Consider the following 27,818-nt stretch of genomic DNA (forward strand, 5'->3'; position numbering starts at 1 on the left):
CTAACAAAGACATATGTGTACTACATATTCATTTTACATTAGGAAAATGAGAGAGTATGACTATGTCAATTTTGTTAACTTCAAGGACATCCACGCAGGAATCACATAGAGAACGAGAGGGAGGCCATGTTGAAGAAAATTATAGAGAGCCAGCCACAGTCAGTGAAAGTGTGCCAGTTAGGCCTGAAACATCAGAAACCTCAGCTCAAAGTGCAGTAGTACCAGTAGTAACTGGTACTGAGGAGTTTGTTCACAAAGAACCTGACAATGGTCTGTGTAAACACATAGAGGTGCTATAAGTTTGCAAACAACTTACATTCATTCAGTAAAAAAAATATTACCTTTAATAAAATTACTTTAAAATAAATAGTACTGCATGTAATCAACAATGTAATTCATGACTATTAATGTTAAAATACTTTCTTGGGTTCTTAATGTTGTTTGGAAACCCTGAAAGTGATGCTAGGGTAACTGAAACCAGGAATCAAACCTCATTCTGTGCAGAAATGGAATATTTAGAATATTTCTGGTAATATGTATTAGAAGATTGATTGGGTGAATGCGACTGTAGCATAAAGGCCTTTTAGTGTTTGTGGTAAAACACTATATAGGTACTAGGCCATTTGCCTTTTGGTGCTGCACTGAATGACATTTTTCAGGTGTTCTTCATCTTTGACTGTAAAGGAATGCATATCTGCATGTAACATGTTAAGAAGGTTTTTTCTATGTGTAATTTTTTTCATTTATTTTTGCGGTCTAGATTGGGTGGTGATTAAAGATCCAGCTCATGCTGCCAAAGTTTTCAGAGAAAATCTACTTCGGGAACATGCATCTGGGACACCACTTCAGCTGAGGATGGATGTGAGGGACTCTGAGGAGGACAGAGACCGGGCACTTCTCTCATTCTATAAACGGCAACAAGAATGGGCATGTCCACTTCATTGTACCCTTGATGGTTAGTAATAGAAATCTATTGTGTTAAATAAATTAAATTAGTTAAATGTCTTTCAATGGAGTTGTCTTAGTGGCTTACTGATTTCATGTGGCTGAAATGCATCATACGATGAGCTCCGTTGGCCAATCATGCTAACTACAATGACAGTTATAGTGTTTTTACTCTATCACACAGAATTAGCCCTGTTACTGTGAAAAACTGAATTGAATATTAAAAAAATTTAATTTGTTACAGGTTAATAAGTTGGTTGTGAATGGGCCCAGTGGTCCTAAATAATATACCTTACCACTATTAATATAAATGTGTATTGTACAATACTCCTCTTTTTTTGTTTTCTGGCAGGGTCAGGATTCTAGGATTCCAACCAAAATAATATTGCTTTCTCTTTAAAAAACAAAACAAAACAATGTTTTTAATTAAATAGGTTTGGCAATAATACTCAGCCATTTTTTTTTATTTTTTTTTTGTACAGTGTAATCATCTGTATTTTATTTCAGGTGATGCTGCTGTTGGACAAGGGGTGATGCGGTACTTTGTGACAACAATAATATCCAAACTCCAGTTTGGATTCAGAGTAGATCTTGGTAAGTGTACCACTATTTTCATATGCTTTTGTTGTGGAATTCTTCCATTAAAGAAAGCCTGCAGACGAGCGGTGAGCGGTAGCTAACATTCTTTAATCCAAACACACAAAGAACAGACAACCAAGCTTGGTGGAGCCTGCATGTCCGCGGGACAGACGGTCAGCAGAGTCTCTCTGAGCCCAGCATGGCTCTCAGTTAAATACCTTTTTCAGGAACAAAAAGCAGTACACAGCTGTTTCACACCTTAAGGTTCACACTCCCTTGCTACCTCCCAGAGTCCTCGAAGAGACAAGACTCTTCCTGTGGAGTTGTCTGCTTCCCTAACTTCCTTACTAGACCCCCATCATTTGTCTTGCTGTATGAGTGTGAGACTTGTTAAAATCCAGTGGCACCAAGGCATTATACGATAAAATAATGTGATTAATACATAAGTAAAATAAATTCTATATACACGGTATTTCACCACTTTTAAATGTATTTTACTCTTATGTGGTGTTTGTGTCTGGATTTTTTTTTTTTTTTTTTTTTTTTTTTTTTAGAAATTAACTAAAGGATAATATTGGTATATATTATCATAATTACCGCACTCTCCTTGCTTTAAAGCTTGTGATAATTTTGAAAATCCAGTTTTACATAAAGCACTGGCAAATTTAAAAAAGTAAAATAAAGAAAACTCTGCTTTCTTGGTACTTCTAGGAGGAATGGGTCGAACACTGCTATTTGAGGGTGAACCGGACCATCTGGTCCCAGCAACATCAGAGGTACTTATCGAGAGCAGCCTCTTCCGGGTTGCAGGAAGGATGTTGGCCCACACCTTTTTGCATGATGGTCCCCGTGTCACAGGATTAAGTCCTGCAATAATTCACGTGCTGTTCAATGGTGACCCGGAATTGGCAACAATTGTTATAGAAGACTGTCCTGATCTGCACATCAGGAGTATCATACAAATGGTATGTAAAATTAAAAAAATTATTGAATTACAATCAGTGTGTGGACTACCACAATAACTTGTTTAATCTTAATTTTAGCTTGAACTCGAAGAACTTACTCAGGAACAGCAAGACACAGTCTCTGATCTTTCCCTGTCTTGGGATCTCCCAGCAGTAAATAAAACAAATAGGAGATGGCTGCATAACAAACTTCTAGTGCATGCGGTAGGTTCTTGCTGGTTAAGTATCAAAGACATTGTTGTAGTTGTTGAAATTAATAAGCAGACGGATTTGTATAGAGTAGCTTTTTATTCTACACTGGCAGGCAATGGTCATGTTTCCTTTTTTTCCCCCCTTTTTATTAGTGCCGAAATTAGTTTTGTAAATATTGGGTTTTTAAGCACTAAAATTTACCATTCTCCCAGTCAAGTTGAAATTCTTCTTCTTTATTTTTTTTTTCTTAAATCATGCACATATTTTTTCATAACCAAAAGCTGACCTTGTCCTTCATACCTGGAAGTGTTGGCACTCACACCCTAATTCCACAAATGCGCGCACACAAGATGAAACTTCAAATACAGAAATCCCTTTACAAAATATCTTCAGGCTGTAGTATACTGACAGCAGGTAAAAAATTTAATGTATGTTTGTGTTTTTAAAATTCCCTTCTTAAAATAAACACATTCCAAATCACTACTTGATTTAGAAAGGGAATCCTCCCACTCACCCATCAGTTGTGCCTTCAGCAGAACAGTTATCTCAAGTCTGCATTACCACGTTTTGCACTTAAATAGGCATTAAAGACACATTGTAGTTAATGAAAAAAGTTACCTTAGCAATTTTTTTTATTTATTTATTTTTTTAATGCAGAATGTGGTTTGATGTTGGGAAAATAACAAAGCCCCCATAAAATATGTGTGTGTGAATTGAAGAGTATATTACTGTAAACTGTGCAAATTTATTATATTTGTCTTTGGTGTATACAGTCTACTACAGTGTAAATAGATATGGCAAAGCACGTCAGTGTGTCTTCATGTAAATTTCCTCTACCGTGCCAACTTGTGTAGAATTCAGGAGGATATTTGTTCTTATACTATGGCTTGTGTCTGTCTGCCTGGAAGGTTATTGGGAGAACCATGCGCCAACTCAAACAGCTGAGAAAGGGAATCAAGGATGTCATGGTATGGCCCCTGCTAACGAGTAGGCCAGATGTTGTCCCGCTTCTTTTCCCACGAATGGCAGAAATGCAGTTCACACCACAGGTAAACCAGTTCTTTCTCATCACTGATAAGAGCGGTCCCCAACCTTTTTTGCACCATGGAATGGTTTATGTCCGACAGTATTTTTAGAGACCAGCCTTAAATCTGTAGTGGATTAATACAAGAAAATAAAACCAGTACCGCTAACAAAAAAAGATGTATTCATAGCACACGGGTAAAGAACCAAGGATACCGAGTTAACGATAAAAACCCTGAAAACCATAAATTTCACACCTGAGCATCAACTCTCACAGCCCTGTACCTCATGACTCACCGACCATTCCGTGGCCCAGGGGTTGGGGACCAGTGATTTATGAGACATTATTTATAAATGTATTTGATGAACTTTCCATGATATAATATACTGAAGTTGGTGTTTCCTATTAATAAAAATGGTAAAATATATTCTTTTCACCAGTACTTTAGACTAAGTTGTCCTCTTCCATGTTCTATCAGATGGTAATAGACAAAATCACATGGCCAGCTCAGGATAGTGATGAAGATGAGGAATTTGATGTTGAGTCCATGTGCCGCATCACTGGATTTCTACGGATCTTCATTGAAACTGGTATAGGCACCTTTTTTTTTCCTTTTTTTAAATAAAGCTATTGCTCATATTGCAAATGCTTGATAATAAGCATTTAAAGTTATAATGTATGAAATTCATAATTTCACTGTATATTCTCTGCAGCATGATGAACAATTAACTAAATGTTTTCTTAACTCCATTTCTGACTTTCTAGCTTCATCAAGTAGACTGGCCCAACTGATGAAATTCTGGGTTGGCTGGGAGATGCTTCCTCCTGAACTCAATGTGGAGATCTCTGGTGGCACCTTTCCGACAGCGTCTACTTGTTTTGAAACGCTAAAGCTGCCAGCTCATTTCCAGACATACCAAGACTTCGAGGAAGCACTTATTTCTGCAATAAATAGTGCACACACAGGTTTTGGACTGGTTTAAGATTTTTCAGGCTGAAATTTCGCCATAGTTCAAACAGAAAGCAACCAAAGGCGAATGAAACACATGTTTAATGGTTCACATTTTTCTAAAAAGCAATTTTACATTTTGATATAAAATGGGAGAGACAGCAGTTCTGCATCCCAAGCTGTCATGTCTTTTTTTTTTTTTTTTTTTTCCCCACAATTGCAATAAAACAAATTATAATTTTGTTAACCAAAAAATTATGTGACAAATGTCATGATGGGGGAAAAACTTGAAAGAAAGAAAGGAACTTGTAAGATTATGTGAGGGAAGCAAATTGTTTTACATTGCATGTCTGTTTTAGCATGCTAAATAAAAAGCTTGGATTGTATATCAGTCTCCTATGGTTCTTGACAGAATTTGGACGGTCTCCAAGTAAGATCCGATTGCATCTGTCAATGAAACTCCTGGAACTGGCAAAGTAGCAAGCTCTTCATCTGATAGCTCACGGCCCAGCTGAATGTCAGGTACTGATGTAGCGCCTCCATGGTTAGTGTGAGGCCCGTTCCAGTCAATCCCGTAGTCTTCAGAAACCTGAACGTGGAATAATCTTTAGTGTTGTAGTTACAACTACTTTAATAATGCTTTAGGTCATTGCACAACCTATTTGGGACTTTTTTTTTGGTCCGCATGTTGGTGAGTATTTAAATAATATGTTAACAATCAAATACTATAAAACAGTACAATTGTGCATAGGCTAGAAAAATGTACATCCGACAAAGAAATCTTAGCTCAAAACGTTGGAGAGCTTAGGTTTGAATCGCTGACTATCACCTTTTAGCACATGGGTTTTCTCCCCTAGTCAAAAACTAAACAGTATGTAGCAGGGTTTTTTTTTTTTGTTTGTTTTTTTTTTAACTTTGTTAAAAGGCGGTTGTTCTCTAACCTCTGAAGGATCCTCCACGGGGCCTTGGTCTCTGTATCTTATCCAGAGTTGCTGTGGTGACTGATTCCGTTCAGTTCTAAGACCATGACTGTTCCATGCATCTTGGAAAGAGTCTAGGTTGCTCTGTATGTGTGGACGGAAAACTCGGTGCAAGGCGTACAGATGGATTTCACTGTCTGGATTAAGTGTTCCCTGATGTTCCAGTGAAGTGAACAGCTGATAGAAAAGGTCTAGGGCATGCTCGTAGACATCTCTCCACATCCTCTCTATTCTGTGATTAAAATAAAATTGAAAATTTTTATGTGATGTAATTTTCATAAAGCATTACACTGGTAGAGTCTATAACACAGCAACAAAACATGTTATTTACCGCTGATTGTGGACACTTCGGCCTGTGATGTGAGAGTTCCTGTTGGTGCCTCTGCTCCTGATCATGAATTCAGCTACATCGGCATTCTCCCCACCTTTATCAGACCGAACCCTTGATGGCAGTCCGTACTGCTCAACAGCAGCAATAAAGCTCTCCAAGACTGTTCTAGCTCTGTTGTTGCCAGCCACTGTCAAGTAGACAATTAGTCGACTGAATCCATCCGTGCCACCATGGACAACAAATCTCCATCTGTGAGACAATATGTAAAACACACACACAAAAAAAAAACAACAACCTTTTTGTAGAACAATTATTTAAAATATCTATAATATGGTTAATGATTCCTATGTCAATACCACTGATACCTTATTAGCTTATGGTTGCCGTCAATGTGCCATAAGGAGTTTGGACCTGGAACAGAATACTGCCGTCGTCTTAATACATGCAGCCGTAGATGTCTGATGTTCACTCCTTCTGCATCGACTCTGCGTAAAGACTCCCGCAGTCTTGAGACTGAGAGGTGGGCAAAAATAACCACAAACTAACTGGCCACTTCATTAGAAATACCTATATTAACCACCTGACCAATATTGTAAAAATATCTACCAGTAGAATTTCAAATATTCATCAGTTAGTGATACTGTCATGGTCACTTTTGAGGAAAGAGTGTCAGTATAATAAACTGCATAACAAATCATGGTGCTTAGGAAAGGATACATACACAATCATGAGCTTAACTTTAGCTTGGCTCACTAACAGATCACTTATTCATAAATTTCAATAACAGGCTTATTATACTCACCAGGGACACGCACACCTCTTGCATTCAGAAATCCATGCATTAGCTTGTAGCCGGTGTTTGGATGGCTTCTGTGGACTTCATTTACAATACGATCCAACTCCTCATCAGTAACAGATGAATAGAGGTCTGTCTTTCTACACAGATGAAAAACACTGAGTAATGTTGGAGTTTACGAAATATTATCTTAGACTGGTCGACAATCAGGTCTATAAGTGATGACCTGATGAATCCTGCTTCCACGCTCAAACTGCTCTGTGTTTTTTAAGGCTGTTGTGCTTTTAACACGTTTTAATGCTTTGCATCTTGGTCTATCTAATCTCAACAAGCCCCTAAAAACAGTTAGTGATCACTGTCGGCCTCTCTAGGGTTTCATTACCACTGTTGATTTTAAAAACCAGTTTTTAAAACCTGGGTGTAACTGCAGCCCAGCCCATGCAGCAGTATATTAATGACTGGGTGGATTATCTCGATTGTTCTCCTGACTGAAGTTTTGTCCATTTACAGCAGGGGTCTCGAAGTCCGGGCCTTGAGGGCCGATGTCGTGCAGGTTTAAATGTGTCCTTGACCAAAACACAGCTGATTTAAATGGCTAAATTACCTCCTCAACATGTCTTGAAGTTCTTCAGAGGCCTGGTAATGACCTAATTATTTGATACAGGTCAGTGTCTATGCTGTGTAGCTAGCGATCACATAGCACATCATTATATACCAACTAGCCCAACTTCATTAACCCCACAAAATGTTTATTTTCCTGTCTTCATTTATGTGAAGTGATAGCAGAGCTGTACATCTTAATTTGATTTAGAAAATCTCTTGGTGTGAACATGCAATATTATACTTAGATGGAAACTAGCTAGCTAACTTCCTGCTAACTTCTAACTTCGTTAAATTGCATAAATTCTGTTTTCATGGATGCCTGGATGTTAAACTTAATTGTTGCACCTGGTAAAGGAGCAACGCTGATAATTTTATTACAGAATTTAGACAGTTTTTCAATTCTCAGTGAGTAAATACCTTAAGCCGTTTTGTTCCATACGCCTCCTGATTGTCCTTTCAGACACTCCGAACCTCGTCGCAATTTCACTCGCTGTCAATCCACAGAGAACATGATGCTCGAAAACGTCAATCGGTATATCAAAAGCGGGGCGTCCCGTTCCGTGAGTTTGCCGCTGTTCCGCGATGCTTTGCTGGAGTACTTCATGTAAGTTTGCAGTCACTCTACCATCAATGTCTTGGTTGGAGAGTGCGGAAATAAGTCCAAGAATTTCAATAAATTCCTCAGTTTTATTTGTCACATGCTCCGGCTGAGCAATTCCTGCTTCAACATTATCTGCTAGGTCTAAAATATCTCTTACCAACTCGAGAGCGATTTCACGAAAATCCCCCATGACGGTAGCGATGTTTTGCATGGAGCCACTCCAGACCAAAGCAATGGTTTTGACTCGATCAGCGTTAACCCCGCCCCCTGAGTTTGATGGGTGAGGCTGACAGATAAAATTATTTCATGATGAGAGCCAGGCGCCAAGACTGCCAAAATGAAATAAATAAATATATCATTAAATAATTAATTAAATGTGTCAATAATTAATTAAATGTGTCAATAATTAATTAAATGTGTCAATAATTAATTAAAATGTGAAAAACATAAATAATTAATTAAATGTGTCAATAATTAATTAATTAAATGTGTCAATAATTAATTAAAATGTGAAATACATAAATAATTAATTAAATGTGTCAATAATTAATTAATTACATGTGTCATAACTATTTATTTAATTAATTAATTCCAATTTTAATTAATTATTGACACATTTAATTAATTATTTAATGGTGTATTTAATTAATTCATTATGGCAGTCCTGGCGTTCCATACAGATACAGACTCAGAGACTAGACTGTAGCTACACTTCAAATGTAGAAGACGACTAATCCTCCACACACGAGGGCATCCTGGTAAAATATTAAAGGATTTGTAGGACACATTATGGATGTGAGAACTATTTTCATAACAAAGACCAATTTTTGCCTATACCATTAACATTGCGGCCCCAAAATAGTTGTACAAAAAAACCTAAACAAACAACAACAAAAAAAAAACCCATAAGATATCATCAAGATATGTTCACAGTTTAAAAAAAAACCAAAAAAAAAAAACGAAAAAAATAATTGTGCAAAATTTAATTTCTTTAAGATATTTGATGAGGTTAAAAGTCAAAAGTTTATATTTTGTGTTTACTCAGGTTGCATTTGTTTTATTTTATATTTAATCTGAATGTACATCTTAGCATGAGGATAGAATTTAGAATGTGTTTCACACAAAATTAAAGAAAGCAGAGGTGCGTGGAATATTTTTTCTCAGCACCTTTGATCCAAACCAGTTCTAAAGATGTAGGAACATATTCTCCTCCATTTCTCAATTAAATGTATGAGTACCTCAAAATTGAACTGACCTGAAAGTACTTGAGGGAACCGAAGGCAGAGGTTATATAAATGTGTATAAAACTAATGAAATTATAAAACACAAGATGACCATAACTATGAACAGAGCACAATAGTCAGTGAAGGTGGTAAGCATGTTATCCTTATAATAAAACAATACTGGGTGAAAATTAAATATCAATCCCAGGATACCCATTCTATTTAAAAATTGAACATAAATTCTTTATCTTATGTATGCATAACATTTCAATATCAATTTTTAGTACAATTTATTATAATAGATTTTATCATACATTAACAACTACAGCAGCTTTTGGCATCCACACAACAGAATTTTAAAAAAAAAAATCATGAAAAATTTAATTTTCAAGCTAAGGAAAGAGAAAGTTTGAAATGTAATTGTCTTTTAAAGATTTGGAGCAGGGAGCATACAGGTGAGGTGTGGATGGGCACATTTTACATTGAAACAAAAATGGCTTTTAAAGTATGTTTTCATACTTTTCACCAGTGAGGTCAAAATACTTTACAGTCTGTACAGTTCAGCACACTACAAAGTTTACAAAGCATGGAGGAAAATGTACATTTTTTTAAATTTTATTTTATTGTTTTAAATAGAAAAAAATTTGTCCGATGGGCTTCTGCGAAGGACCAAAAAAAACATACAAATGTGTCACTTAAATCATTGTCCCTTTAGTTTTGTTTGTTTTAAATCTGTCTACCACGTCCATAATCATTCTTTCATGTTCACATTCTCTATCCCATTCTTTTCATATTCCAAGTAAATTCCTATTACAGTAGGAAAATCATTCCTAACTGGTCTACACAGTGGGGTTAGAACTGACAATCCAGTTAATATTGTTATTCTGTTGGTCACAGTTCAGTGAGGTGAAATGGTGATTTTTTATTTTTAAAAATTACTGTTAATGTATATAGTTGTAGCAGTACCTAGTACTGCTGAAGAAGTTTACCTTGCCCAGTCATAACAGAATCCTTTGCATCTTCTATCTGCACAACTGCTATGCTCCCACTGGTTGGTACTCTTGTGCTGTATAGCTAATCACACCTCAGTCTGTTGCTGTGAGTCCGTGATGATGGTCACCCCTCGATGAAGCTCATCCATACTGTCAAAGTCACTGCCATGTTCAGAGTCATCCAGCCCACAGGGGGTTGACATGTCTGAGGCTGATGATGCACCAACGGACAGTCGGATACTTCGGGACACAGAGTCATCAGTGTCCCCATTTCCTGGTGTTCGCCCACTCACTGAAGAGCTAAAAACTTCATTTGGCGCCTCCCCAGTGGGTATTTGATGGGGAGGTAGGTACTGGCTAGGGTGGAAATATGGTCTGGCATGCTGATGCCTTGTGCTCAGTGTGCTCTCCTTGGAAAGTGGTGTATTGGTAGAAAATGGTGCATAGGGCTCAGTATAATCCTCACCTGTGGGCAGTGGAGGTGGCAGTTGGTCTTGATTAAGGAACTCTTCTTCGTGGGGAGGGAGATAGTCACTGTCGATGTCATAGCCCCCTAGATAGTAATCTGACTCCAGTTCTCGAGTACTTTCGCTAAGGCAAGGGGTCGAGCCTGCTACTTCGTTTCCATGACTTGCCTCGTAGCCTGGCACCTCTTCAATGTCTGAGAGCCTCGGGCTTGGCATCCAGTCTGATGTATCCCAGTGATATGCTAGACAGTAGAAGGGGAAATGGTTAGCAATAATCTGAACTGTAAAAATGATAAAAATTCATTTAAGAGCAAACACTCCAATGTGGAATTGGAGCATGGAAACATGCCTTCAGTAAGCCCCAGATGGGCGTGGTAACATCAACACTACATGGAAGTGTTGAAATTCAGGAATAGGACAAGACATAGTCTATACAAAAAACCTGTTAGGTGTGGCATGCACTTTGCAGATTGGTGTTACAAATGTGACAGCATGCTCAACTTCTTGAAGAATTGGCAGCATACAAGCCATGCAGTCCTTCCCCCAAAGAAATAAATAAAATGACAAAACAAACAATAATAACAAAAACAAAACAGTAGAAATCCATTCAGTTCAGTTAGAGCATTATAAAATATCTTGTAAATTATCTGCAAGGAAGTCATTTAAAAATCTCCTTCTCTCTCTCTATCCATCTATAATGAGACTAAGTATATTCCATGGAAATCGTTTTAGTTTGGGGGATTTTCAGTACACATTTGGACAAACACAAACATACACACATTCTGATGGATGGAATTGGGGTTCGGTATCTTGCCCAAGGAAACGTTTACATGGAGGAGCTGAAGATTGAGCTGAATCAAACTATTAGTTAGTAGACAAGTAGCTCTAATTATGATTTATGGGGCAGATTTGTAGAATAAATTACTAAAAAAAGATTATTTGCCACTACAGTATGTCATTAACCTGGTGCTCTCTCTTCCCAAAAGTATTAAGCCCTATTCCAGCTCTTAAGCTGCACGTTTCTAATAAGCATTTACTTGCCCCACCAATCTACCACATGCTTATTATTATGTTGTTTCTATTCTTTCTCTGTGCTTGTTCTTTGCTTTCCTGTCAGTCAGTGGCAAGGTCAGAAAGGTCAGAACTGGTCAAATAGCTGTCTTGTCCACTGGGGATCACTGGGTTTTTCTATAATGTAGGCTTTGTGTGAACTGGCTCTTAAAATAAAAACAAATTTAAATTATGTTACGGTGTTTCAAAAAGGACTAAATATTTGCTTGTCCAACCACTGTCACAATTTCCATGGCATACACTTCCATTTACTATGTATGTCCAGTGGATTGTTTGATCTTAAGGTCAGCTTTCATACCTGAAATCACAGCAAGACATATACTTACCTAGACTGGTTAATTGTTTTAATGGAATGGAATTTCTTTGGATTAAAAGAAACTTCCTGTCTCACTTCAATACATCGTCTTGAATACGCTTTCCCATGGTATCTGTAGTCCTCTGGCATAGCATAAATATTCATTCTTATCACTTAAGTTTGGCTTACTGAACGAATAATTGACTAATGACTCTGAAAACTGAATTCAGATTTCATTTAAAATGAGTTTAAAAATGCCAGTGAAACACAAAAAAAGATTTCCATGCATAAAAACAGAATACAAACAAAACTTAATGGGAAAACTTAATAACACAAGAACTGGCACAGTAGGGTGGAAAGTAGAGTGGTCACCACCGTGGCCTATTTAGCGCAGCACAAGACAAGCTGTGGAATAACTTATCTATACAAAGCTTTGACCAGAGAAGGAGATGAGGAATTTACCACTGACAAACTATAGGGCTATAGGGGTACAAAGATACAGCAGGTAGACAAAATAATTTCAGTAAGAACCATTTGTTTCTGATTTCGTTTTTAATTTTAATGCAGACCATTTATGAGGTCTGTCCCTGACTATACACCTGATAGATACACCATAAAAATAACTATTGGGAAAGCTTCTTTTATGTCAATGTTCCTCCACAAATGTGCTGATGGTATATAAAGTTGTCACTGGAAACTGTTTCGAAAAGGGCAGTCAAGCATAACACTGGAGAGAAGTGTTATTCTTGTTATTCCCAAATGGAGAAGTGCTGAGGCAGGCAAAGTGAACGATAAAAAAATGTTTTATTGGCTGATCCAAAAATTAAAAGAATTCCAGAATTCAAAAAGGTGAAACAACAAAAGGAATATGCAAACTGACAATCAGATAAAAACAAAAGGAAACCGTTTTTTCTCACTACTGTTGTTTTTGTGCATTCTCATCTCTTCTGTCTTCCATACTCCTCCTGTGACCTGGAAATCAATCTCAGTCCACCTTTTAGAAATAATAAAATGTATCTGGAAGACAGAGGAGAGAGAAGACTGCAAAGGTGTATCCTGTATGAGTATGTAGCTCACTTAATTGTGTAAAAAAATATTTGTTGTAAATGAAAAAATACACCTCAAATATGCACTATGAAAAATGTCTGAACCTTTTTGTGTTGACTGTTGCATGTATTTTATTTATAGCCTACAGCATATTTAAAAAACAGAGGCTAACCCAAATGCTTTTGAGACAGACACATTTACATACATATAAAAACTAGGTTTCCAAAAAACCCAGTTTTAATATAGACAAAAGGCTGAAAGGTGGGTTTTGCTGTGTTCATCAGTTGTTGCGGAAAATAAAAATTCCAGGGATTTAGTGGTCATTAAAATGTGTTCAGAATTTTTAAATTCATGGTGATTCATCAGACACACTGCTCTCCCCCACATTTGCTGCCTTTATAAGTTAAAAGTATTCAAACTCAGTTTGTACTTTACCAACAGAGAAACGTTACTAGGTATTGATCAAGAAAAAAAGTTGGAGTATCGCAGAGTACTGCCAAAAGACAGTCTTAAGTAAATATTACTAATTCAGAGGAGAATGTGTTCAATGACCACTCACACAAAAAAATTCATTCTGCATAAATTCAAAAACAAAAACTTAAATCTGTTTTGTAAATCTTGGTCATGCCATGATTCAAACAAGATGACTATTCATGTACATCCTTTCTGACTCATTGGCTAACAACCTTGCAGTGATAGCGTCTTAGCCAGTGAGCAACCAGTTTTACAGTCAGACTCATCCCTTCTTACCAAGACGGTGTGGAGGCAGATTTCTTTTCTCATGTATTAATCACATATTTAATCATATCACATTAGTTTAGTAATATCACTTTCTCACTTTACTATAGTAAGAGCACTCCTGTCACCAGTTTGCATGCATGTGGAATGTTAACACAGCGAGGCCATTGTAATGGGAGACGTTAAACAGATAGTGGGACTCCTTCTCCTTTTCAGGGATGTAAATCCTTAGGCGATGGCCAAGCAGAAAACAAGGTCATAATTCTCTCTGTGAGGGAGAAGGTATAGCCCCCCTGAGAGGGGCCAACATATAAGAGTTTGCGTTCTTTGTCTGTGTCTGTATATAAGATGTAAGGGCGGTGGCCACAATTCAAAGATGATCCTAGTGTTTCACTGGGATGCTCTCTCCACATTGCAATGTGTTTATTAAACCTGCTTCAAATGAAGCTCACTGGGTGTGTTGCAGGTTATTGTTAAAATTTCCACAACAAGGGCAATGGTGGAAACACTTTTACAGGATTCAAACTGAACTTCAGAAACCAACGGGCGACGTCACTATAGTACGTCCAACTTTTGGAGGGTAAAACACAGAACAGCCCGTCACAGCCATTACAGGGTTAATTAGTTAGCAAGCTAAGAAATTAATCTTGCTTCATCTTTATATCATTCTGACCATATTAGTTCTAGTTATTGTCACACAAAGAAATAAAGCAATAAAGCTAATTTTATGTTCATTCCCTGTCTTCAAAGTCCTGCATTTGGGCCCTGCTCTGCCTGCCACAAAGCATTTTTATGACAAATCCAATCATCAAAATCTATGTTGTTATGCAGTAAATAGATAAATAAAAATAAGAGCATTAATAGCGTGTGAAACTTCATTTTCCAAAATGCAAGAAATAGAATCAATCCAAAATCTAATTGATGCATGCTAAATCATCCAGCTAAGACAATCCCCCCAAAATTGATTCTGTTCATCTTGACATAGCATTTTCAGTGAGAGAAAAATTGGTCCACCCCAAGGATCTGGTCCCGCAGCACAAACAGAGTAATATTGCCATGGGCCCTGTGTCTACCTGGTTAGCCCAGTGAGACTGTGGAGGCAAAGACGACACAAGAGCTCTCGATTCTCACTCCTGGTTTATCCTTCATCACAACACAACTGAACACTGGCTGTGAGTGGAGCCCATGGACGCAATGGAGGTGCATGAGTATCGTGCCTGACGAAAACAAACGAGAGGAGTCCAACGACCTTGGAACAAAAACATCAGGTAGGCAATGATGCACTGGGCCAGGAACAGTCCAGAGCAATCCATTTTGCAAGAGAATTTGTAAGTTTGTCCGATGTTGACTTACTAATTTTAGTCCTGAAGCCAGTCATTTCATCAAGTTTGTTGGTACTCGAACTGGGACTCCTAGTGCTAACAGTTCTGACAGTTTCTGCGCTCGCTGTAAGTGCTTCAGTGGTATGCAAACTCCTTTTTGCACAGTTTGCACAAAAACATGCTTTTATCAAGGCTTCCCTCGGGTAGTCTTTTGAAAAGAAATGTGCCTCTGACCAGTCCTACCAACGCACTTTCTTCTGATTCTTCCATTTTTGTAGCTCTGATGTGTGCATCAGTGTAATCGGTATACCAGGAAATTGACAAAAGCCCCCCTTTGCTTGGAATGCAAAGTGCGATTAAATGCATTATTTTTTTAACATTTTATTTTTTTCAAATTAATTAATCGCAATTAACGTGTTAAATTCCCACCCATATATAAAAAAACCTGCACTGAAGTATTTAATTTGTTTTAAATATCACTCCAGTTAAATTTCTGACCATTACTGCCTACTCCAGCTGCTTTTATCCTGAACTCCCCCCCACACCAATTAATTTATTGATATACCACTGAACTTATTTTAGTAGAACAAGAACACAATAAATAAATATAAATATCTCAGTTTTGAATCACAAATACAGATATAAACTGAAGCCACAAATTAGTTAAAAACCCAATCTATGAAACAAGTGTGCAAATATCACAATACTGCAATAATACAAATCATGTGCGAACATTTAGGCAGCCAGATGTATCTGAGGGAAGGAACAATCAAAGTACAGAAAGAAGGTGCTGTATTTCACACTATTGGAAACATTTATCTTCACTTCACAGGTAGCTGCTAGCCCATACTGAACTTCGCACATCTATGGCGACCTACCGCATCCCAGAATGCATGGCAAGGTGTACTTGCAATGTACACCTGTTAGTTGGGTTCCAAATAGCAGGTGCTGTTACTTTAGCACACACCACACAGCTTTCTCGTGTGGTCCCAGCATCCTACTCAAATAGGGGAAGCATGACGATGGAGATCAGCTGTGTTGGTCAGCCTCCCCTGACACCACATTCTAAACCCACTCCTCCACCAGCCCCCTGTAGTTGAGCCACAAACTACAAACCGCCACATCATTCTTACTTAGACTGTCTGTGTCTCTTGCTTGATTCAATGTGTACTAGAATACTGCTGTTTTGTCTCTGGCACAGGAAGTGCTAGATTTGTGCCTGTTTTTCTTTTAAGCAATTTTAAAACTCTTCCATATATCTGATTATCCACTCTTTTTGTTAGTTTCAAAATATCCAGCCTTAATTTTATTATCAACATCACTCTCCATCTTGCCAACAATCTTAGGACCCACTGTCTACCTTTAGCTGGCCGCTCCTCCCTGTGGCAATGTCAAAACTGACCACTCCCACAAGATTTGTGTTAATGAAATATATCGTTCATATATTTGCTGATATGCTGGTAAATTGCATGTATTCTAATATGACCCATACCATGCCAGTTTTGATACAATGCTATTTAAGCTGATTTTATTGAGAACATTTTATTTTGTCTACTTGCTGCAGGTAGATAAATGAAAAGATGAAGAGACAGGGTGTGGTAAAAGAAAGGTGGGGGTCGGTGGGCTGGAAGTCACCTCTATTGAAGGTTTGACCTTGGTCCATATCTGACACTGTCAGATGCAGAAAACAACAAGACACAAAAGTTAATGGCCAGCACTGTGCCATTTAAGGGCAGCTATATGCAGGAATTTAATTCTATCCTGATTAACTTGCTATAAAATAGTGCAGTAGGGACTAGTATCCCATTAGTGCAGTCATCTACTGCTGACCAGTTGGAATGAAACCCTGACAACCTTCAGCTTAATAAGTCACAATAAACTCAATAAACTGATCTAATTACAGTAGGTAGGAGTGTCTGTTAATGAAAGATAAAGTATGCTCCACATAGCAAGAGGACATTCAACTTATAGCTTAAGACACCTCTTTTAGTGAAATACGTCACTTACAAGATTGAAATTAGCAAAGAATGGGAGAGTGAGAGGAGAGACACAAAGTTGATAAGACATGGTACCTTCACTTTCGATTGTGTCGACTGCATCATTTACCAGTCGAATGACGGTCACTATGGAGGCTTGCAGAGAGAGAAAAGGAGCAGATATATAACATATATCTGAAATATAGGCATTCAGATTTGAAAATGCTCATCCTGTTGTCGGTCAAGTGTGTCCTCATGACCGAGTAATTAATTATGGCTGCCCACTACTTTCTCTGATCTCTGCAGAGGACTACCTCACCTGATTACCTGCTGTTTTAATGTTGGGAAGAAAAAGACACACTGCCAGACAAAGAAAATTTATAAAAGCAAAGAAAGTCATGTGGGAACAAGACATTATAAAACTAACATTCTTCTGCTTCTTGCCAGTTTTGCCAGATAAAGAGCAGGTGTGTTAACACCTGTCTTTGGCAAGCACAGGAAAGAAAATGGCAAAATAATTTGTACAACTGGGGAAAAAAATTCCAGTTAATTAACTGATGATTTTAAACAATGTAACTAGCATTTCTGAAGAATTACCATTCTGTGAAGTAAAATTAAAAATTTACTCAGAGGAATCTGTCTGTAAAAAAACAAACAAAAAAAACAACAACACAAAAGCAAAATACACAACTCCTTCACAAAAGCCACAACTACCAATAAAAGTTTGGAAAGCCACCAAAACGCCTTAGCTTGTCTGTGAATGATCTGTCTCACCACTTTTTATATCTTGGAATATCTATCCCACGAATTCCTACACTCAGCAGCGGGTCACCATACGATGTCACCTCCCATTTAAAATTCTGTATACTTGGAAACATTCTCGTTTGAAAGAAACAATGAACAGCCATATAAAAAAAGACATATTACATTTTCATTTTATGGGACAATGCAGATGACGGTTTAAGTTTCAGTGACAAAATATTATCCTTTTTTTTTTTCATTCTCCTCTCATCTCCTGTCTTGTACTCTGACATATACCCATCATTGCCCTCTCTATCCACTGCTACCCACGCTGACAGTGTCTTTCGGTATTTTTATCTGATTATTATTGGTTTTATTTGTTTCGTATAAGAATATTCACAAATATTTCAAAAGCATTTTGTCCCACAGGTGAAACCCAAATGTGACGGGCTGGTTTTGCATGGATAATGGTGAGCAAAACGAATAAAAAGAAGAAAGCAACTCCTGTTGCAACCAAAAGTTAAACAAAAGCAAACTAGAGTATTCAAAGAATCATGAAGCACTTTTCTAATGGGTGTGTCTTACCATTGTCATCACAAGAATCAGACTGAAAGGAGCTCAGTGACTGGACCTCTGAGTTACTGCCTTTGTTGCTTCCTGAGAAACATGTTACTTCTTCTGCCATGTCGCCCACCTTACCTGTAGGAAAAAGTCAGGGAAGATTGTAAAGCAAGCACAACTCTGTGTATGTTGTGCAAAAACATTTATCAAGACATCATATTTAGGTAGTGCCTTCAGTGGCTCCAGTTGTAACTGATAGTGTACCTGTCCTACAGCCTGCATTAAAAAAAACAAACATCTGGGATTGTTGACTGAGCAGCAAAATACAATTTAATGTTAGTACAAAGCTTCTATAATTCATGAATAAACCTGCATAGTAAACACTGCAATGCCTCAGTAAACCAAGAGTGACTTATTCTAACTAGGAGACAAATTGTATAAAATTCACTCACACTCATCATTATCCCATGGGCTCTTGCATATGGAGTCACAGTCTGAGCGACATGGTGAGACTGGTGGAAGGTTGGGGGCCACGCTGCACACCACCACCCCTCTCCTAGTGGTTCCTGAAAGGATCCTTGGTGACTCAGGGTGAAAGGTACTCATCTCTGTATGTTCCACACTGCGTCCATCTGCCATCTTCTCTAGCGTGGAACGTGGGTCTCCTTGGAAACAGGGCGTGTATGCCATGGGTCTCACAGGGACCTGTGGAGGTCCCATCATCCCACCCCCTCCCAACATGGCAGACTCCATACCTGGCTCTGAGTACAGGTTGAGAGGGTCTCCTGAGGTGCAGTGTAAGGTCTTAAACTGAACACCATTGGCCTTGTTAAGGAGTGCTGCAGTGGCTGGGTCCTGCACCAGAGATAGATTGTTCCGCGAGTAGTTTTTCTGGAAGACCTTCTTGCGGAATGCAATGAAGAGGATGATGAGGGTGATGATGACAAAAAGTACGACAGCAATGCCAATAAGCTCCTCCCTACCAACCACAGCATGACCAGCCTGCATGTCGGGGACAACAACAGGCCTCAGGCCACAGCGCTGACCCACAAAGCCTGCCGTGCAGTTACAGTAGAAGGAGCCGTGAGTGTTAATGCAGGTGCCACCATTCTCACACTCCCCCTCTGGATTCCTGCGGTCACATTCGTTCACATCTTCCTCACAACTGCAGGATAAAAGGATGGAAATAGAATGGAAGAGACCAGTGTGAAAAGCCTGTCAATAAAGAAAAAAGTGCACAAGTATGTATCCATATGTAGCCTCACATTAATACCTTTCTCTGATGTTTGTAACCATCAACATATTATAGTGTCATTTATCTTCTAATAAAATCAGAGAGAAGAATGTGTTAAAAAGAGAAAGAAAAAAAAAGAAGAGTCATTTCACCTATAATTAAAATATATGAAAAGGGAAACATTTATGTAGGAAAAAAAATTGCTTTGAAAACTACAGACTCATCAGTTCTCAAAGATATAGTATTTGAACAACTTTCCAAACTTTGAAATTTTCCAAAAACAAAATTGTCCTAAATCGTAGACACCAGGTGACCACTTTCTAATCTGTGGTCACCCTAATCTCTACGCTGTGAGCAGAGTTACACTTAATAACCAAATGAAAGATAATGCACTAAATGTTTTATGTTTGTCTGATAACTGTTGGATTTGATCATTTGTAAACAACCTTTTTTTTTTCATCATATTGTTAATGTGACTGTTCAGTGAGCAGCAATAGACCTCTGCTACACTAGGATCTGAATGAAGAGACATTGCTAACGGGTGTAAGAATGACATTTGTACAGAGTGACTCAACTGTTCAGAATGGTGCATGCCAGGTTTGTGTGTTTTCACTCAGACTTACGTCAGGCCCCTGAAGCCTCTCCTGCAGCTGCAAAGAAATGCATTGCCAATGGGCTTACACACACCGCCGTTATGACACGGGTTGGGAACACATGCTGTTATCTCCATCTCACAGTGCCCCCCAGTGTACTGGGGTTTACAACTGCATGAGAACCCTGGGAGACAGACAAAGTGTAAGACTTCATTAAGAACAGATCACTTCTTTTAATGTACAGCACTCACTTCTATACAAACACACACACAATTTTGACCTAAAATAATATCATTTTTAGATTGAGCACTACAGGACTCATTAAAGGTGCTGGGGGCTGGCTTCGATGGAGGTGGGGAGCCACATTATTGCTCAGACTGCCCTGCAGTCATGTATATTGGTCCTCTGCCTCACTCTCCCCTCCTGGCTTTCATTTTATTGCAAACCCTCTAATCCCTCTATATACTTAGATTATTTAAAATAATACATAATTTATTTATATATACACACATATTATACAAGTAAATAGGACAAGTGTGTGTGTGTGTGTGTGTGTGGGGGGGGGGGGGGTGTAGATCCAGTACTATAGAAGACGTGACTTGTACACATCTTCACAAATATGCAGAAAAAACAGACCCAGGGGATAGCCCCACTCCCAAAAAGGAAAATATACCACCAAGTGGAATATTTCTTACCTAAAGCTGAATAAATATATCTAATATTTATTAACCCTGATTTCATAGGGGAGTGAACTACTTGGGTTGAAAACAATTTGGTAAAAGCATCCTGGGCCTAGCTACGCAACATTGATGTAGTACGTACTTAAATGGTGGGAGTGAGCAGAGTTAATGCAGAAAACTCATGCAAACATGGGAAGAAAACACACTCTAAACGGGACCAGGGACCCTTGTTGCAGAGCAAAAACAACATGCTTCAAGAGATCAACCATCATCCCTGTGGCCAAGAACAACAAGCCCTCATGCTGGAATGACTACCGGACAGTTGCACTGACTTCCTGCACACCACCCTTAGCCACATGAACAAGAAACAGGGTAACTATGTGAGACTGCTGTTTGTTGATTACACTTCAGCGTTTAACACAATAGTGCCCGGCAGACTGTTCACAAAGCTGAGGGATCTAGGACTCAACAGCCGTCTGTGTGCATGGGTGTTTAACTTCCTCACTGGCAGAACTCAGGTGGTGAGGGTGGGCAGGTGCGTCTCCGACGGCATCACCATCAACACAAGAGCGCCACAAGTGTGTGTACTCTCGCCACTGCTCTACTCCCTCTACACTTCAGACTTTATGGCCACTCAAGGCTCCAATACCATTGTGACGTTTGCTGATGACACAGTGGTGTTGGGCGCCAACTCCAACAACAGAGACTACAAGCCCATTATCATCAATGGAGTTCCAGTGGAGAGGGTACAGTCCTTCAAGTACCTTGGTGTCCACATCTCCTCAGATCTGACATGGTCTGCCCACATTCAGGTCTTGTCCAAAAAGGCTTGGCAGCGCCTGTACCACCTACAACAACTGAGGAAGTTCAGGGTTTCTCCAGGGATCCTCAGGACTTTCTAGGCACTGTGGAGAGAATCCTCACACAGAACATCACGTCCTGGTATGGAACAGCTGTGTCAAGGACATAAAAGCTCCTCAGAGAGTGATCTGTACAACATAACGTTGCTGCAGGACTGCTCTCCCCTCCCTACAGGACATTTACACCAGGAGATGCTTGTCCAGAGCAGCTCACATATTGAAGGACCTGTTCAACCCCAGCAATAAAATGTTCCAACTTCTGCAATCAGGCAGTAGGTTCTGCATCATCCGGGCAAGAACAGAGAGGTTCAAGAGGAGCTTCTACCCTCAGGTGGTAGACTAACCTAAAAGTCTGTGGTTTTTGTCCTGGGGTAATACACTAAATCCTATTTCATCTAATCCATACATGGCAGAGTGGTGTGTGTGTGTTAGAAAGAATAAAACAGCTTTATAAGTATGTTTGTGAATCTGCGAATGTGTCTTGCACTAAATGGACCAATAAATTGATCAGAAAGCTCCCAGTGTAGTAGATAAAATAAAGTCCTGTATGAATGTGTGTGAATGGGTGTAATGTAGTTTGTAGTGTGTAAATGATTTATACCAGTCTAATTTTCATCTGGGTTTCGAAACACATACACACATTTTGGGAATTTAGGTGAGTATACACATGCACAAATGCCATGTAATACTGCTAATAACTTCAGACAGGCCTTGCAAATGCACACAAAATAGTGGAAAATATAATATGTATACACAATACATTTCAGAGAATCATAACCTTTCGAATGAACTTTAAAAAAATAGACTTATCTACTTTATACATCAAAACATTATCAGATTAGTTTTAAGAAAAATGGTTAATGCACACAGCTTTGGTGAAATGGATTGGGATTTATATTTTTAGTCATACTACTTCGAGAAGCACTTTTACACTACAGCGCACGCACACACACGCACACACACACACACACACACACACACACAATCATTCAGTGCTTCATTATATGTGCAATCACACACTCAGCGGTTGATGCATCCAGGGATAAGAGTAGTAAGGAAACTAATACCTTAATCTTTCAATGTATACTCATTGAAAGATTGAGATGTCATGAAAGACCTCTGCAGCCTTGTGTTTTCTGAGGTGACTGTGCTGTTTCATTTATTTTCTATGACTCACCACCAGCAGGTAGACTTGTACAAGTAGCTCCGTTGTGACATGGCTGCTGCAGACATGCATCAGGGTAGAGAATGCAACCCAGTTTCAGCTCTGTCAGTCCCACCACCTCTGCATACTGCGAACGTTTGTTCTGCAATGGGAGCTCATTGTTGTTCAGCATTACAGAGTCCAGGCAACCTTGGAATCCATAAAGCACCCGGGGGTCCTTCTGGAATTCCATGAGGCTACGAGAGTTTGGGGGCTGCACCTAAGAACAACAAGGGTTAGGAATTTTGAGTTAAAATGCTTGACATAGTCTGCAGGTACTCCTGTCAGCCTACATAGTAAAGCTTGTAAAAATAAAATGTATTTATTTTTAAAATTATCCTGTTTTCAAGAATTACCCAAATTACACGAGATGAAACGCCTGAACTATTTAAAAACTAAAAATCAGGTATATACTAATTTGTTTTTATATGTGTATTGATTATAGATAATTGAAAAACCTTCTGGGAAAAACCTGGTGTGGTTAGGAGAGACCATCCCACTTTGGACCTGATGCTCATTTCTAGAAATCTGGCCAATGTTCTTAAACCACACAAATGTGACTATCCAGAGTTTCAGCTTCAACTTCCTGTTATCCCCCCAAAACCACATCCACATCCACAAACTTTGTTTCCAAACCAACAAAAACGAACCAAAAATCAGCAAAAACCGATTTAAACATAACATAAAAACCACAAAGGATGAATAATATAATATGCACAGCTTCACCAAAGAGTAAAACAGTGCAATGTGGATTATTAAACATTACATCTCTCTTCTAAGTCCCTGTTAGTACATGAATTAATAACTGATCATCAATTCATTTACTTTGCCTTACAGAAATCTGGTTAAGGTTATGTTAGAATCAAGACCCCCAAGCAAACTAACTGTTAGAGTCCACAGGCTGAGAATGGGAATTGAAAGGTATCCAGTTTATTAATCAACCAAAGACCCAGACAGAGTTTTAATTCATTGAAAAGCCTCACGCTTAGCCTTGTCTACCACTGCTGGAAAACTCAAAAGCCAGTTTTATGTGTTGTTATCTATTGTCCAAATGGCACTCACTCAGATTTTCTATCTCAAATTTCAGTCTTTTTAACTTAGTGATCAGTTCAGATAAAATAATTGTGAGTGATTCAACATTCATGTAGTTACTAAAAAATAGTCTCAGATTTTCACAGATGATATCAAGCTATCACTTGACCAAGCTGTCTTAGCTAATTATAGGCCAATCTCCAACCTTCGAACAGTTGTAAAATAGCTAACTGATCACCACTAGAGCCATGGTTTACTTCAACATTTTCACTCAGTTTTCAAAGCTCATCAAAGTAGAGTAACAGCTTTACGACAGGTTACTGCAGTGGACTCATGTCTGTGTCTATCCTGCTAGACTTACAGCCTTCTTCCTGTTTAAAGGGAGTTTTTCCTTCCCACTCTCACCAAAGTGCTTGCTCGTAGGGGGTTGTCTGATTGTTGGTTCTTCTGAGGCCATGTCTATGCCCTGTCAACAATGACAAGCTCAGAGGGTAGCAGCTTGTTCTTTAAGGATAAACCACTTATTTTTGTTGGTAAATAGAGGGAAGACCTGACTGTGAAGCAAGCTGCTAGAGGTCTGTGGTTTTTACTGTCTTCAGATCAGTTACTATCTGTGAAACACAGCTAGCATTAACAGGTAAACGAGGTTCAGTGATTTAACATTGTAAGGGATGAGTTTCCGTTTGCCATCTGCCCTTGGTCAACATGTCTGGTGTAAAGGAGATGAAGTATGAAAAAGCTGTTAATAACTCTTGTAGGCAGTTATTAACCCTAGGTACTCATGAACTGACCAGTGCTCCAAAGAAGATAGTTGTAGGTAGTCTCTGTACAAATGATGGTCCACGGCGTCGTTCAACATAGCTGTCATCAAGTGCCAAGCTGCTGAAGTTGCGATTCAGTTCAAGTGCCATTGTGTGCCAGCTCCCATCATTGATACGACGACCCGAGATGCCCAGCATGTCAGGGCTGTCATCATTTCCACCAAGGCCACAAGCCAACTGGAACCACAGCTTCCCATCCTCCAACTGCATGGAGAGACACACACACACACACACACACACACACACAGTCTTTGAAACATCAAAGCACATAAATGTAGTGTTACATAAAAAAAAAAAACATTCTGCAAAAAATTTAACTGTAAGAAAAAACATAGATGTTGGTGATGACAGCTTCAAGATGCCTCCTGTATCGTGAGAAACTAATCGCAGGTGTGATTTTGGTCCATCCTTCCACACAAATGGTCTTCAAATCCTAAACGCTCTTACTATGAGCACAAGCTTTAGGTCTTTCCATAGATTTTCAGTTGGATTCAGGCCAGATAATTGGCCGGGCCATTCTAGCAGCTTTGTTTTCTTTCTCTGAAACCAATTTTGAGTTTCTTTGGCCGTGTGTTTGGGATCATTGTCTTACTGAAGCGTCTACCATTGTCATCCTGGTACATGGCAGTAAATGTTTTTAAATTAAGAATATCCCTATACATTTTTCCATTCATCCTTTCTTCAATTATTTGAAGAGTGCCAGTACTGTTTGCTAAAAAACAGCCCCATAACATGATATTAACACCTCCAAACTTTAATGTTGATATGGTGCTTTTGATTGATGTGCAGTGCCTTTTGACCTTGTGTGTATTATGGCCTAGTGTGTATTAAGGCATTCAAAGAGTGCCATTTTGGTTTCATTGGACCAGACTGTGAAATCCTCCCAGTATTTCACAGGCTTGCCTAAATTTTGTTCAGCAAACTTTAAATGCCCTTCATTTAAAGTTTAGGCCTATAAAGTGTATGGCCTTGTTTAGAAATTCTGCTGTAATCAATTCCATCAGTATGTTTTCCAACAATAACGTGGCAAAGGTCTTAAGAGAGCTCATTGGTTTTACTCAACATTAGATGCTCTTTGTGTGAAACCTTGGTAATGAGGCACTACTTTTATAGGCCATCAATGAGGACTGAAGCTACTGATATTAATTTGCACTAAGTGGCAGGATTGTTTTCCAGTTATTGATAGATTTCAGCTACTGTCATGACCTTCCATGCATTTTAGCACCTCCCTTTTTTCATCTATTCAATACTCCTTCCCTGTGTAGTTTCTCATTATTACACAAACTAAATTTGTGAACATCTATGGTTTGACTTTGCATGTGTGGATTGGATGGGTTGTATACATAGTGACGAGAAGTAGTAATCTCATAATAATAAGGTAGTATTGATTAATGCAACATGTGAATATTCTTTTTTGAAGGTAAAACTGAAGGTAACACACTATATTTAATGGAGTGGCTTATTATCATTAAACAAGGGTGACAGTTTCTGTATAATAACTTGGAATCAAAGTTGCAAAATGCAAACCTACTATTAAGAGCCTACTAGATTCTTTGTGAGAAGAGTGTCAAGCCCTTCACAGAGACGGGCCCAAATGCCAGACACAGACACACACTGAAGGCCATCACCATGGTAACTCATTGACTTCACTGCTGACAGAAGTGCAAGCCAATGAGAATGAAAGAGTTGATTCATTTGAAAGTTATCATTTCATTGGTTAATCATAATTTCCTCTCTTTCTCTGCCTTTGCTATTGGCTGAGATTTTTTATGTTACCTCACATCACATGCTTATCTCTCTTCCAGTTTAATGGTTATTCACTATATTGCTCAAAGTATTCACTCACCCATCCAAATCATAGATCCAGGTGTTTGAGTTACATTCATGGCCACAGGTGTATACAACCAAGCACCTAGGTATGCAGATTAATTGACAAATTTTTGTGAAATAATGGATCAATAGCGTGCAGAGTTTGCAAACTTTCTGCAGAGCCAATTTCTACAGTCCTCCAAACTTCTTGTGGCCTTCGGATTAGCTCAAGAACAGTGTGTCAAGATCTCCATGGGCTGCATCCAACATTACATCAGATACAGAATCGTTAACGATGCAACCACTAGACCAGGGGTGGGCAATCTCAGTCCACAAGGGCCGGTGTCCCATGTGTCCTCGAACCAACACAGCTGATTTAAATGGCTAAATTAGCTCCTCAACATGTCCTGAAGTTCTCCAGAGGCCTGGTAACGAACTAATCATGTGATTCAGGTGTGTTGACCCAAGGTGAGATCTAAAACCTGCAGGGACACCGGCCCTCGAGGACTGAGATTGCCCACCCCTGCACTAGACAGTGGAGAGGTGTTCTTTAGAGTAATGAATCACACTTCTCTGTCTGGCAATCAAATGAATGAGTTTGGATTGCCCGGAGAACCGTAATTGTCTGACTGCACTGTGGCAAGTGTAAAGTTTGGGGAGGGATTGTGGTGTGGTGTGGATGTTTTTAAGGGGTTGGGCTCAGTCACTTCGTTTTTGTGAGAACAGTTTGTCAGTGTGCAGCTATCACATTACTACTACATGTGCCCAGCTACTATATTAGGTACACCTGCATACCTTGCAAATTTATTTGGCATATCTGTGGCTGGCTGTTTTCTGTGGCTGGCTAAATGCATGATCCCTCTGTGTGCCTATTAAAATGGTTGATCACAGTTTGTTTGTTTTTTTCAGGTTTTGTAGCCTTTACCACTAAAATTTTAGTAGGAAGCCACATACCAAGTCCAGTACTAGCAGCAATCCCACTGCAGTTTGGACTTGACTAATCCAAATACACATGAACCACTGTTCATCTTTAATGGTAATAATGACTCATAACTTCTTAAAGTTTGCTTTAATAGGCTCTCAACATGGAATTAGAAAGAAATATCAGGTTTTGTAGTCCTGTTTCCTGGTTATTACACAGAAACTACCAAATGTTTTTATAGGTTATAGGTCACACCATTCACATA

The 27,818-nt window shown here is 38.8% G+C and overlaps 3 protein-coding genes across 11 annotated transcripts in view; 1 reads left to right on the plus strand and 2 right to left on the minus strand.

Moving 5' to 3' along the window:
- Nucleotides 1-325: 325 nt before the first annotated feature.
- On the plus strand, nt 326-4,872 carry LOC146559140 (uncharacterized). Of its 2 annotated transcripts, XM_085244884.1 has the most exons (7): nt 326-955; nt 1,453-1,539; nt 2,236-2,489; nt 2,568-2,693; nt 3,590-3,730; nt 4,184-4,295; nt 4,471-4,872. In XM_085244884.1, exons 1-7 carry the CDS (start codon nt 646-648, stop codon nt 4,686-4,688), a joined length of 1,248 nt encoding a protein of 415 aa, XP_085101010.1. In that variant the 5' UTR covers nt 326-645; the 3' UTR covers nt 4,689-4,872. The 2 variants fall into 2 exon arrangements, with proteins under 2 accessions (XP_085101010.1, XP_085101011.1); XM_085244885.1 differs by lacking the exon at nt 326-955 and having other exon boundaries at nt 1,436-1,539.
- Nucleotides 4,873-5,041: 169 nt separating this feature from the next.
- On the minus strand, nt 5,042-8,166 carry LOC146559141 (uncharacterized). Its single transcript, XM_085244883.1, has 6 exons — nt 7,782-8,166; nt 6,768-6,901; nt 6,331-6,478; nt 5,966-6,214; nt 5,596-5,866; nt 5,042-5,243 (listed from the first exon to the last, which is right to left on the minus strand). The coding sequence occupies exons 1-6, from the start codon at nt 8,153-8,155 to the stop codon at nt 5,043-5,045; spliced, it is 1,377 nt and encodes a 458-aa protein (XP_085101009.1). The 5' UTR covers nt 8,156-8,166; the 3' UTR covers nt 5,042.
- Nucleotides 8,167-9,329: 1,163 nt separating this feature from the next.
- The window catches only part of fat3a (FAT atypical cadherin 3a), a 176,872-nt gene continuing 158,383 nt past the window's right edge, over nt 9,330-27,818 (minus strand). For 4 of the 8 annotated variants that reach the window (XM_085244878.1, XM_085244875.1, XM_085244876.1 and 1 more), the window contains 8 exons: nt 24,793-25,026; nt 22,943-23,189; nt 20,256-20,409; nt 18,851-19,563; nt 18,423-18,536; nt 17,193-17,252; nt 16,756-16,791; nt 9,330-10,889 (listed from right to left, as the gene is read on the minus strand). In XM_085244878.1, coding sequence (XP_085101004.1) covers nt 10,267-10,889; nt 16,756-16,791; nt 17,193-17,252; nt 18,423-18,536; nt 18,851-19,563; nt 20,256-20,409; nt 22,943-23,189; nt 24,793-25,026 — 2,181 coding nt within the window. In that variant the 3' untranslated portion in view covers nt 9,330-10,266. The remainder of the gene's footprint in view (nt 10,890-16,755; nt 16,792-17,192; nt 17,253-18,422; nt 18,537-18,850; nt 19,564-20,255; nt 20,410-22,942; nt 23,190-24,792; nt 25,027-27,818) is intronic. The other 4 variants (XM_085244880.1, XM_085244879.1, XM_085244877.1 and 1 more) reach the window with 3 other exon arrangements.

This window comes from Mchenga conophoros, linkage group LG14 (genome assembly GCF_057382185.1).
Source record: "Mchenga conophoros isolate Kocher_MC1m ecotype Shallow Benthic linkage group LG14, M_conophoros_male_GT1.1, whole genome shotgun sequence".
NCBI classification, from domain to species: Eukaryota; Metazoa; Chordata; class Actinopteri; order Cichliformes; family Cichlidae; genus Mchenga; species Mchenga conophoros.